At 61.0% G+C, this 12,325-nt stretch overlaps 1 protein-coding gene across 2 annotated transcripts; it reads right to left on the minus strand.

The window, feature by feature from the left end:
* Positions 1-845: 845 nt before the first annotated feature.
* LOC133360029 (stromal interaction molecule 1-like) lies at positions 846-12,239 on the minus strand. Of its 2 annotated transcripts, XM_061578598.1 has the most exons (11): positions 12,115-12,239; positions 11,499-11,613; positions 10,522-10,633; positions 9,329-9,444; positions 8,622-8,799; positions 6,086-6,278; positions 5,579-5,746; positions 4,791-4,891; positions 3,495-3,640; positions 2,601-2,874; positions 846-2,149 (listed from the first exon to the last, which is right to left on the minus strand). In XM_061578598.1, the coding sequence occupies exons 1-11, from the start codon at positions 12,160-12,162 to the stop codon at positions 1,639-1,641; spliced, it is 1,962 nt and encodes a 653-aa protein (XP_061434582.1). In that variant the 5' UTR covers positions 12,163-12,239; the 3' UTR covers positions 846-1,638. The 2 variants fall into 2 exon arrangements, with proteins under 2 accessions (XP_061434582.1, XP_061434583.1); XM_061578599.1 differs by lacking the exon at positions 10,522-10,633 and having other exon boundaries at positions 12,115-12,171.
* Between the last annotated feature and the right edge of the window lie 86 nt (positions 12,240-12,325).

Below are 12,325 nucleotides of genomic sequence, written 5' to 3' on the forward strand. Positions count from 1 at the left end.
CGACGTATTAAAGCTGAGCAAACACTAAAAACAGGCGGTCGCCACCCTGCGCTTCACGCGCACACACACACAGAAGCACGCACGACACGACGCAGGCGCCCGTAGCGCACCAACCCCGCGCTCCGCCACACCCCGAGGGTGACGCGCGTAAACGCCGCGCAAGCTTCCGCCGGTGCCCACGTTTTATCGACCGGCGCATCCGAGCCAGCGCAGGGTGGCGGGGGGGGGGGTGCTATTGTGGACGCGTGGTTTTTACCGCCGGCTTTAGTTGCCGAGCCGTTTACCGTGCCGTGAGTCGCTGCTGGCCCTCGCAGAAGCTGCGGATCTTGCTCGGAGCCAAGCAGGGCCGGCGTAGGGGGGCGGCGGGGGCTATCGATGTGCTCGCCGCAGGGGGGGGGGGGGTGTGGTGACATCACCGACACGCGGCGCGGCTCCCTGCAGTGGCAGAAAACGAGCGGGCCGGCGAGCGGAGAGACGCGGGGGGCGACCTCTGAAGACGCGAGGACGCGGCGGTGACGCCAAGGAGACTTTCTCCCACCCATCGGCGGCTTCACGCGACGACCGCCCCACGTCCCGGCCGCGCGGTTACAGCCGGGCGTGACGCCACGCACGGCGCGCAGAAGCAGCGCGGAGTGTCGCGCTGAAAATGAATGAACTCGCATTCCGTAAATTTTAAGGAATACTTTTGGATCTTTTTTCGGGTAACTTACGCACACAGCAGTGGTGTCACCCCCCCCCCACCTCCCCCCCCCCCCCCCCCCCCCGATGTCGGTGTGGACGGTACGCGTATCGGAAAATTTATCGTGACTCTACCGGCAGCGGACCAACGCCCCCCCCCCCCACCACCTCCCCGGGTCGCTCCTGCGATTGACGCTCCTCTCTCCTGGTCTCTCTCTCTCCCGAGCTCCACAAAATCAACTGGAGCAGGGAGAGCCGATTTCGTCGCCGAAACGTCCCTCGTCTGGCTCCCGGGCTCCCGGGCTCCCGAGTGTTTCCGAGCGAAACCGATTGTGGGAAGGCCGCAGGGCAACGTCGCGAACCCACCGCCGGAGAGGCCGATGCCGCCGCCGCCACCTCTGCAAGGGGCAGCCGCGTGCCGGGCGCGGTGCGAACGAGCGGTGCCGGCGCCGGTGCCAGCGAGGACCGCGGTGCGTTCACCGTCGCAAAGGACGTGGGGGCGACGGTGAAATCGGCAGCGGGTGCCAGTGGCGCTTTGCCACGTGGCAGGTTTGCACGAGGCGGCGGCGGCGGCTTGGTTGAGGCCTTCATCCAGTAGTGGACCGATCACGGCTCGTGACGAATTAACGATGTATATTAGTACGCAACTGAACTGTGGCGCTGGCTGCAACGAGGCGGCCGCGAACCAAAACAATTCAACGACAAGTGTTTCTGTTCGTGGGTTCTGCCTTCCGTTACAGTGCACTCTCGCGTCCCACGTTGTTTTGGTTCAAGCAAATAGGTCAAAGACAACTCGGGATAAAAAAAAGAGAGAAAAATACAGCACACGCGCACGCTGCGGTTACCACAGACCGGCGATCAGACGTACGGGCGATCGGCGATCGGACAGACCGGCGATTAGACGGACGGGCGATCGCGCGAGCGGCGGGCGCGGCGACGGGGCGGGTTGCGCCGCGGCGGCTAGCTGCTCGTCTTCTTGAAGAGGCGCGCGATCCGGGACTTGCGGCCCACCTTGAACTCGGACACGGACGAGGAGTCGTCCGCTCTCGCCGCGTCTCCCGCCGGGCGCGGGGCCCCGGGGGCCGGGCCGAGAGTGGCGGCACTGGCGGTGGCGGCCGCCTCGGCGAGGCTGCCGCCGCTGTTGTTGCTGCTGTCGCTCTCGTCGGCGTCGTCGTGAGCCGCGAGGACGGCACCCGGCGGGGCCGCCAGCTGCTGCAGCTGCTGCTGCTGCAGATGCTGCTGCTGCTGCAGCTGCTGCTGCTGCTGCGGAGGCTGCAGGTGGTGCAGGTGGTGGTGGTGCTGCAGGAGGTGCGGGGTGGCGTGGGAGGGGGCGTGGTGCTGCTGGGAGGAACCCGCGCCACCACCTCCGCCCCCAGCGCCGCACGGGGGGAGAGAGGCCAAGGAGTGGAAGGAGACTGGGCCCGGAGGAGCGGAGGCCGTGGAGAGGAGAGACTCCATGCTGGAGTGAGGCCTGCGTGGTGGACACAGAGAGAGAGTGATAGAGAGAGTGAGACAGTGAGAGAGAGAGTGAGTGAGAGAGTGAGAGAGAGTGAGAGAGAGAGGTGAGAGAATGAGAGAGAGTGAGAGTGGGAGAATGAGTGAGAGAATGAGTGAGAGAATGAGGGAGAGTGAGATAGTGAGAGAGAGTGAGTGAGAGAGTGAGTGTGTGTAGTGGTAGTGGAGCGGTTAGCGGCTCTGCGCCACAAACCCGGCTGCGATCCGAGTTCGATTGCCGCTCACGGCAAGCAACACCGGTGACGATTATCTGAACCGGTCCCGGCCTTTTTAGCTCTGGGTTTTTTTTGGTCTCCAAGGAGTTTCTACGTCAATCCCCAACTCTCAGACATCGGGTCGTCTCAGACAGAATTACCGTGACCCCACGTCACACGCAGATGGACGGACGGACGGAGATCGACCCTCACCAGCTGGAAGAGGCCGAGAACATGATCATGGAGTCTCGCTCGTATCCGGAGGAGGGCAGCTGGTCATGTGACACGGCCCGCGACCAATCGGAGAGCGGCATGTGGGAGCTCACGTGACGCCGGGACACCGGCGACGGAGTCTTATTGGCCGGCAGTCGGGTCATGTGACTGTCGGCCGTCACGTGATTGGTCGGCTGGGGCGGCGCCGGCGCCGAGAGGGATGACTGCGTGACGATCATGGAGGGCGGAGAGGTGACGGGACTGAGGGGTTCGTCTGTAAAACAGCGACAAGGGTGGAAGTTCCACGTTACTATGGCAGGCAACAGTCTCTCCATCGGATGGCCAGCGCTCTTTGCTCAAACTGGTGCTTATTTTATTGACTCCAGATTTATGATCTGCACACACACACAGACGTGTACACACACACAGACGTGTACACACACACGTGTATACACACACGTGTATACACACACACGTGTATACACACAGACGTGTACACACACACACAGACGTGTACACACACACACACAGACGTGTACACACACACAGACGTGTACACACACACAGACAGGTACACACACACAAACAGGTACACACACACACACAAACAGGTACACACACACAGACGTGTACACACACACACGTGTACACACACACACAGACAGGTACACACACACAAACAGGTACACACACACAAACAGGTACACACACACAGACGTGTACACACACACAGACAGCGGGAACCGGGTATCGCGAATCGAACTCGGGTTCGCCGGGTTCGTAGCGCAACGCGCTAACCGCTGCACCGCTACACCCCAACACACTCACGCGCGTGTACACACTTACACACGTGTGTACACACGTACATGCGCACGTACACGCGTGTACACGCACCGTCCTGCGGGCTCTCGTCGTAGAGGCGCGTGTGCAGCGCGGCGAGCCCGGCGTTGTTGACGATGTGGAAGCCGCACACGTGCTCAATGTGCTGCCAGCGGTGCAGCCGCTCACGCAGGCTGCTGGTCACCTCGTTCAGCGCCTGCCTGCCACGGGAGAGCGCACGCAGAGTACACACAGTACACACACAGTACACACACAGTACACAAACACACAGTACACACACACAGTACACACAGTACACACACACACAGTACACACACACACAGTACACACACAGTACACACACACAATACACACAGTACACACAGTACACACACACACAGTACACACACACACAGTCCACACACAGTACACACACACAGCACACACAGCACACACACAGCACACACACTACACACACAGTATACACACAGAGTACACACACAGAGTACACACACAGTATACACACACAAACACACAGTACAAACAGTACACACACAGCACACACACACAGTACACACACACAGCACACACTACACACACAAACAGTACACGCACACACACAGTACACACACACATCACACACACACAGTCCACACACACAGTACACACACACAGAGTACACACACACAGTACACACAGAGTACACACACACAGTACACACAGTACACACAGAGTACACACACACTACACACATACACACAGCGACCACACATCACACACACAGTCCACACAGTCACACACAGTACACACACACAGAGTACACACATTACACACACACCGGAGTACACACACACAGTTACACACAGTACACACACAGAGTAACACACACACACAGAGTACACACACACACACAGTACACACACACAGAGTACACACAGTACACACACACGGAGTACACACACACAGTACACACAGTACACACACACAGTACACACACACAGTACACACAGTACACACACACAGAGTACACACACACAGTACACACAGTAAAACACACAGAGTACACACACACACACAGTACACACACACACACAGTACACACAGTACACACACACACACAGTACACACAGTACACAGTACACACAGTACACACACACAGAGTACACACACACAGTACACACAAGTACACACACACAGAGTACACACACACAGTAACACACACACACAGTACACACAGTACACACACACAGAGTACACACACACAGTACACACAGTACACACACACAGAGTACACACACACAGTACACACAGTACACACACAGAGTACACACACACACACAGTACACACAGTACACACACACGGAGTCTCACTTGGCCGAGAGGATCTTGTGGTCGACCTCGTCGAGCGAGGAGCTGTGCGCCACGTAGAACGTGCCCAGCACCGAGTTGCGCTTGCGGTTGATCTTCTCCGCCTGAGCGGGCGCACGCACACACGCGGTTACACACGCACACACGCGGTTACACACGCGGTCACACACGCAGTTACACACACACACACACGCGGTTACACACACACGGTTACACACACACGCGGTTACACGCACACACACGGTTACATGCGTGCACATAGTTACACACGCACGTGGGTACACACACACACACACGCACGTGGGTACATACACACACACATCAGCCCACAGCTGCCCACGCTTCACCTCCACGCTCCCACAGCCCCTTCACCGCGTCATCACCAAGTGCCACTCCCCTGTCGCTGAGCAGGCGTCCGCGGCGACGCGGGTGCGGACTCACGTGGGTGCCAAGGACACAAACACAAAGGTCCCCCGTGTAGCCTCCAACAGACTGTTGGGGCAAGTGCTGCTTCGCGAGCAGCACCAGTGAAGGCCGGCACGGCGCATGGCGATGAGGATGGCGATGATGACGGTGATGACGGTGATGATGATGACGATGATGACGACGATGACAACGATGGTGATGACGATGGTGGCTACGACGACGGCGATGATGACGGTGATGACGGTGATGATGACGATGACGACGATGACGGTGATGATGATGATGACGACGATGACGATGGTGATGTAGCTACGATAACGGCGACGACGGTGGTGGCGCGGTACCCCGGGGCGTCCGTGCCTCACCACTTCCTTGGCGGCGCTCAGCTGCCGCTCGGCCTCCATCTTCTGCAGGTTGTAGTACTGCAGCTCCACCTCGTGCGTCAGCTGCAGCCACGCCTGCAGCACCGTCGGCACCCCCGAGCGGCGCACCGCCTCCAGCTCCTGCTCCGCACGGCGCAGGCTGCGGCGCACCTGGGGGGGGGGCACAACCACGTGCGTGTGTGTCTGTGTGTGTGTCTGTGTGTCCCTGTGTGTCTGTGTGTGTGTGTCCTTGTGTGTGTGTCCCCCTCCGCGCGTCTCCCCGCGTGTCTCCCCGTGTGTCTCCCCGCGTGTCTCTCCGCGTGTCTCCCCGCGTGTCTCCTCGCGTCTCCCCGTGTGTCTCCCCGTGTCTCCCCGCGTGTCTCCTCGCGTCTCCCCGTGTGTCTCCCCGTGTCTCCCCGCGTGTCTCCCCGCGTGTCTCCTCGCGTCTCCCCGCGTGTCTCCCCGTGTCTCCCCGCGTGTCTCTCCGCGTGTCCCCCGCGCAGTCCCCACCTGCTCCAGCTCCTCCTCTGCGAACCTGCGCCGCATCTGCTCCCCCTCCGCATCGCCGTGCTGCTGCTGCGTTTCGTGCTGCTGCTGCTGCTCACGCCGCTGCTGCTTCTCCGTCACCTCCCAGCGAAGCTTCGTCTCCAGGTGGCGCTTCTCGTCCTCCACCAGCTTCTGCTCCTCCTGAGCCTTCTGCAGCCTGCGGCGCGCGGAGGGAGGGGACACGGGGAGTGGTGGAGGGAGACACGGGGAGTGGTGGAGGGAGACACGGGGAGTGGTGGAGGGAGGGAGGGAGACACGGGGAGTGGTGAAGAGAGAGAGGGAGACACGGGGAGTGGTGGAGAGAGAGGGGAGACACGGGGAGTGGTGAAGAGAGAGAGGGAGACACGGGGAGTGGTGGAGAGAGAGGGGAGACACGGGGAGTGGTGGAGAGAGAGGAGACACGGGGAGTGGTGAAGAGAGAGAGGGAGACACGGGGAGTGGTGGAGAGAGAGTGGGAGACACGGGGAGTGGTGGAGGGAGAGAGAGACACGGGGAGTGGTGGAGAGAGAGGAGACACGGGGAGTGGTGGAGGGAGAGAGAGACACGGGGACAGTGGTGGAGAGGAGAGGAGACACGGGGAGTGGTGGAGGCGAGAACGGAGATGACACGGGGAGTGGTGGAAGGAGAGGAGACACGGGGAGGGTGGTGGAGAGCAGGGAGGACGGGGCATGGTGGAGAGAGAGGAGAACGGGGAGTGGTGGAGGAGACACGGGGAGTGGTGGAGAGGAGAGGAGACACGGGGCACGTGGTGGAGGGAGGACACGGGGGAGTGTGGCGGGAGAGGGAGACACGGGGAGTGGTGGAGGGAGACACGGGGAGTGGTGGAGAGAGAGGAGACACCGGGGAGGGTGGAGGGGAGACACGGGGCTAGTGGTGGAGGGAGGAGACACGGGGCGTGGTGGAGGGAAGACACGGGGAGTGGTGGAGAGAGAGGGAGACACGGGGAGTGGTGGAGGGAGAGGGAGACAGGGGACGTGGTGGAGAGAGAGTGGGAGACACGGGAGTGGTGGAGGGAGAGAGCGACACGGGGAGTGGTGGAGAGAGAGGAGGGGAGACACGGGGATAGTGGTGGAGGGAGAGAGAGACACGGGGGTAGTGGTGGAGAGAGAGGAGACACGGGGAGTGGTGGAGAGAGGGAGACACGGGGAGTGGTGGAGAGAGAGGAGACACGGGGAGTGGTGGAGGGAGAGAGAGACACGGGGAGTGGTGGAGAGAGAGGAGACACGGGGAGTGGTGGAGAGAGAGGAGACACGGGGAGTGGTGGAGGAGAGGAGACACGGGGAGTGGTGGAGAGAGAGTGGAGACACGGGGAGTGGTGGAGGAGAGAGGGAGAGACACGGGGAGTGGTGGAGAGAGAGGAGACACGGGGAGTGGTGGAGAGAGAGGAGACACGGGGGAGTGGTGGAGAGAGGGAGACACGGGGAGTGGTGGAGGAGAGAGAGACACGGGGAGTGGTGGAGAGAGAGGAGACACGGGGAGTGGTGGAGAGAGAGGAGACACGGGGAGTGGTGGAGGGAGAGGAGACACGGGGAGTGGTGGAGAGAGAGAGGGAGACACAGGGAGTGGTGGAGAGAGGGAGACACGGGGAGTGGTGGAGGAGAGGAGACACGGGAGTGGTGGAGGGAGAGGAGACACGGGGAGTGGTGGAGGGAGAGGGAGACACGGGGAGTGGTGGAGAGAGGGAGACACGGGGAGTGGTGGAGAGAGAGGGGAGACACGGGGAGTGGTGGAGAGAGAGAGGGAGACACGGGGAGTGGTGGAGAGAGAGGGAGACACGGGGAGTGACGGAGAGAGAGGGAGACACGGGGAGTGGTGGAGAGAGAGGGAGACACGGGGAGTGGTGGAGAGAGAGGGGAGACACGGGGAGTGGTGGAGGGAGAGGAGACACGGGGAGTGGTGGAGAGAGGGAGACACGGGGAGTGGTGGAGAGAGAGGGAGACACGGGGAGTGGTGGAGAGAGTGGAGACACGGGGAGTGGTGGAGAGAGAGGAGACACGGGGAGTGGTGGAGGGAGAGAGAGACACGGGGAGTGGTGGAGGGAGAGGAGACACGGGGAGTGGTGGAGGGAGAGAGAGACACGGGGAGTGGTGGAGGGAGAGGAGACACGGGGAGTGGTGGAGGGAGAGAGAGACACGGGGAGTGGTGGAGGGAGAGGAGACACGGGGAGTGGTGGAGAGAGGGAGACACGGGGAGTGGTGGAGAGAGAGGAGACACGGGGAGTGGTGGAGAGAGAGGAGACACGGGGAGTGGTGGAGAGAGGGAGACACGGGGAGTGGTGGAGAGAGAGGAGACACGGGGAGTGGTGGAGGGAGAGGAGACACGGGGAGTGGTGGAGGGAGAGGAGACACGGGGAGTGGTGGAGGGAGACACGGGGAGGAGAGGAGGAGGAGGAGTAGGGAATGAGACGGAGTGCCGTCTGTGCCAGCGTCTCGATTCAGCGAGGAGGTAACGACAGCCTCCCACCACCCCCACCCCCCCTCCCCACCCCCCCCCCACTCACTTGCCCTGCATGTCCAGCAGGCTCTGCTCGGCACGCTGCAGGCTGTCCAGCTCGCGCATCATCTTCTTCATGTGGTCGCGCGAGAACTTGTGCTGGATGTAGGCGAACCAGCAGCCGCCCACGCCCATAACCACGGACACCATCAGCAGCAGGTCCTTGAGGCGGCTCCGCTGGGTGGCTGCGGGGGGGTGGAATGGGGGGGTCACAGTGAGGGGCGTGGTGAGTGTGGGGGGGGGGCTGAGTGTGTGGGGGGGGGGCTGAGTGTGGGGCAGAGGTCGCAACCGGGTACCCGATACCCGTACCCTACCCGATACCCGGCTACCCGTACCCGGCCGGGTACGGGTAGCCGTTTGCGACCCTGGTGCGGTCGGGTACGGGTAGACCGTGAGTCACTGGTGAGTCACCGTGATTGTCACTCATTTCCCAACGTCTTGTCTCTTCTCACAATTCAAGTTCCTAGAATCAACCCACCCGCACCTGCAACATGGCTTCATCCCAGAGGTCACAATCAGGTACCCGGCCGGGTAGGGTACGGGTACGGCCGGGTACGGGTGCGGGTACCCATTTGCGACCCTGGTGCGGCCGGGTACGGGTAAGGAATCAAAACCCGTTTGCGACCTCTGGTGTGAGGGGGGCCGAGTGTGGGGGGGGCTGAGTGGGGGGGGGCTGAGTGAGTGGGGGGGGGCTGAGTGGGGGGGGGGTCTCACACGCGGGCGTCCCGAACAGGATGGCGTCGAGAGCCTTGAGCTGCAGCTTCTGGCGGTGGCTGCGGTCGGTGATCTTCAGCACGCCCGACATGAGGGTCTGGTTGTTCACGGCCAGCCTGGGGGGGGGGGGGGGGGGAGGGGGGGGGGGCACGCGGGGGGGACACGCGCACCGAGACACAGAATGAACACGTGCAATAATGGGGGTGGGTTGACCGTACTTCACCGCGCTGCTCAGTGCGGGTTGGTGTCGGGTCGAGGGGGGGGGCAGCCCCCGGGCCGGTTCGGACGTCGCTCGCTGCCACCGATGTTGGTGGTGCGGTGTGCTAACCGCGGCGCCGCCGCTCCCGACGGGAGTGGCGTCGTCACGGGGCGAGGGACTCGCACGCGGGGTGGGGGGCGGCAGTGCCGCCCCCCCCCCCCCGCGTGGCCCCCCCCCCCCCGCGTGCCCCCCCCCCCGCGCGTGTTAAGAGAACGTCCCGCGGAAGCGGATATCACAGAGCTGCCTCCGAGTTCCTTCTCTGCTGCGTGACGGTCATTTTAGTTAACCACACACAATCACGTGGCAGCTCCTCTGCCCTGTGTTGTTGCTGTTATCACTCCCCACGCACACAACACACACAATGCATACACAATGCACACACAACGCACACACAATACACACATGCACACACAACGCACACACAACACACACAACGCACACACAACGCACACACAACGCACACACAACACGTGGTGTGTTATTCGTGCAGCACGGCACACGCGCACGTGCAAGCCCCAGGCAACGCGGGTGCCAATTGTGCACAGCAACACAAACAACACAAAGATGCCCCGTGGAGCCCTGGACAGACTGTGGGGGCAGGCGGTGTGAGTGAGCAGCAGCACGGTGGCACACGAGGGGGGGGGGGTGGCCAGCACCACGCCCGGCCGCCTTTGTCTCCCCGGTGCGGTGCTGTTTGCGCACCGCACCGGGTGACTGGTTTGAAGCCCAGGGCAGGCCTCAATCTTCACTGTCGCCGTTATTGAACACACGTGTTGACACACACACACGCACGCACGCAAGCACACACAAGCGTGTACACACACATGCGTGTGTACACACACATGCGTGTACACACACACATGCGTGTACACACACACACACGCATGCGTGTACACACACACGCATGCAAGCACACCCACGCGAGGACACACACCTGGGAAGACTGGGCCCATCAATGTTGTTTTGTGTCAGGATGTCTGAGTACTGAGGCAGCTCCACAATCTGCTCTAGCCAGTGGATCACGTCTTCCACTGTCCAGTTATAGACTAGAGACACCACGGAGACAGAGACACCACAGAGACAGTGAGACACAGAGAGACACAGAGACAGAGATACGACAGGGAGACAGTGAGACACAGAGACAGACAGACAGAGACAGACAGACACAGAGACACCACAGAGACAGTGAGAGACACAGAGGCACACAGAGACAGAGAGACACAGAAACACCACAGAGACACAGAGACAGTGAGAGACAGAGACACACAGAGACAGAGAGAAAGACACAGAGACACCACAGAGACACACATAGACAGAGAGACACAGAGGCAGAGAGACAAAGCGTTACATCACAGAGAGAGAGAGACACGATTCAGCATCGCACGGCATCACGCACACAGGCACACAGGTACGGAGAAACAGATGACCACACAGGTACGGAGATGACCACACAGGTGTACACAAGAGAGAGACATACATCGGCACAGACACACACACACAGACACACACAGACATACACACACAGACGCGTATCGAGACACAGGTAATCTGTATCACCTTAACAGACTGTTGGGGCAAGGGTTGACTGCGAGCACCTATTAAGACCAGCATAGCCCACGAGCCGCCTCTGTCTCCCCCGTGGCGATGTTCACACACCGCACAAGGTACTCAGTTAAGGTCTGAGTCGACCTAGGGGAGGCCCAAGACCAGTTAGAATATTCAACCTGGAGCTTACATAGAGCAGTGGTGTTGTGAGTCTCACACTCACTAGTGGAGAGAGAGAGAGACAGTGGTGGTGGTGGTGTTGTTGGTGTTGGTGGTGGTGTTGGTCGTGGTGTTGGTGGTGTTGTTGGTGGTGGGGTTGGTGGTGTTGGTGGTGGTGTTTGTGGTGTTGGTGGTGGTGATCTTCACCTTCTGAGTTTCTCCAGCTGAGCCACATCTCCTGCAGGCTGATGTGCTGGTCCTCCTTGTGGAAGTTGCTGTGCTTCAGCGCGGGGTCGCTGTACTTCATGTCCTCGCGCAGGAACTGGGGACCACAACGACCACTCAGGACGTCCGCGGGAAAGAGTTTCACAGCTCCTCGGATTCCTCCGGCACGGACACAAGTCGCGAGACGGACAGACCACCTCGCCCCCCCCCCCCCCAACTCCCTCCCTGCCTCACTCCCTGCCTGTGAGCGGGTGTGTGAGTGTGGGAGTAAGCGAGTGTGTGTGAGTGTGGGAGTGTGTGGGAGTGAGCGAGTGTGTGTGAGTGTGAGTGAGTGTGAGCGTGAGCGAGTGTGAGCGAATATGGGAGCGTGAGCGAGTGAGTGAGTGTGAGTGTGCGAGTGAGCGAGTGTGAGTGCGAGTGTGTCAGCGAGTGTGTGAGCGAGTGTGTGAGTGTGAGCGAGTGTGTGAGCGAGTGTGAGCGAGTGTGAGCGAGTGTGCGAATGAGCAAGTGTGCGAATGAGCGAGTGTGGGAGTGGGAGCGAGTGAGTGTGTGAGTGTGAGCGAGTGAGTCTGAGCGAGTGAATGAGTGTGAGACTCACGTCGTCGCTCTCCTGGGTGTCCACCGAGCCGTCGTCATCGTCGTCCATCTGGTTGTGGATTGCCCGCACGGCCTCGTAGCTGAGCAGCTCCAGCTCCGAGTAGACGCACTCGTCTAGCGAGCAGAAGCCTGGGGGGGGGGGGCAAGGGGACATCACGGACGTGATGGCGGTGATGGTGGTGATGGTGATGATGGCGGTGATGGTGGTGATG

The sequence above is a fragment of the Lethenteron reissneri genome, chromosome 67, assembly GCF_015708825.2.
Source record: "Lethenteron reissneri isolate LAM-NWPU_2019-01 chromosome 67, ASM1570882v1, whole genome shotgun sequence".
Lineage (NCBI taxonomy): Eukaryota > Metazoa > Chordata > Hyperoartia > Petromyzontiformes > Petromyzontidae > Lethenteron > Lethenteron reissneri.

Bases quoted from the DNA above. Each gene is read 5' to 3' on its own strand.
- LOC133360029 (XM_061578598.1), bottom strand. From the start codon at position 12,162: ATGGACGACGATGACGACGGCTCGGTGGACACCCAGGAGAGCGACGAC. The intron at 6,279-8,621 runs GTGAGTGGGGGG...CGCGCGCCGCAG, and splicing joins CTGCTGGACATGCAGGGCAA to GCTGCAGAAGGCTCAGGAGG. The intron at 2,875-3,494 runs GTGCGTGTACAC...GCTGTTTTACAG, and splicing joins CGACGAGAGCCCGCAGGACG to ACGAACCCCTCAGTCCCGTC.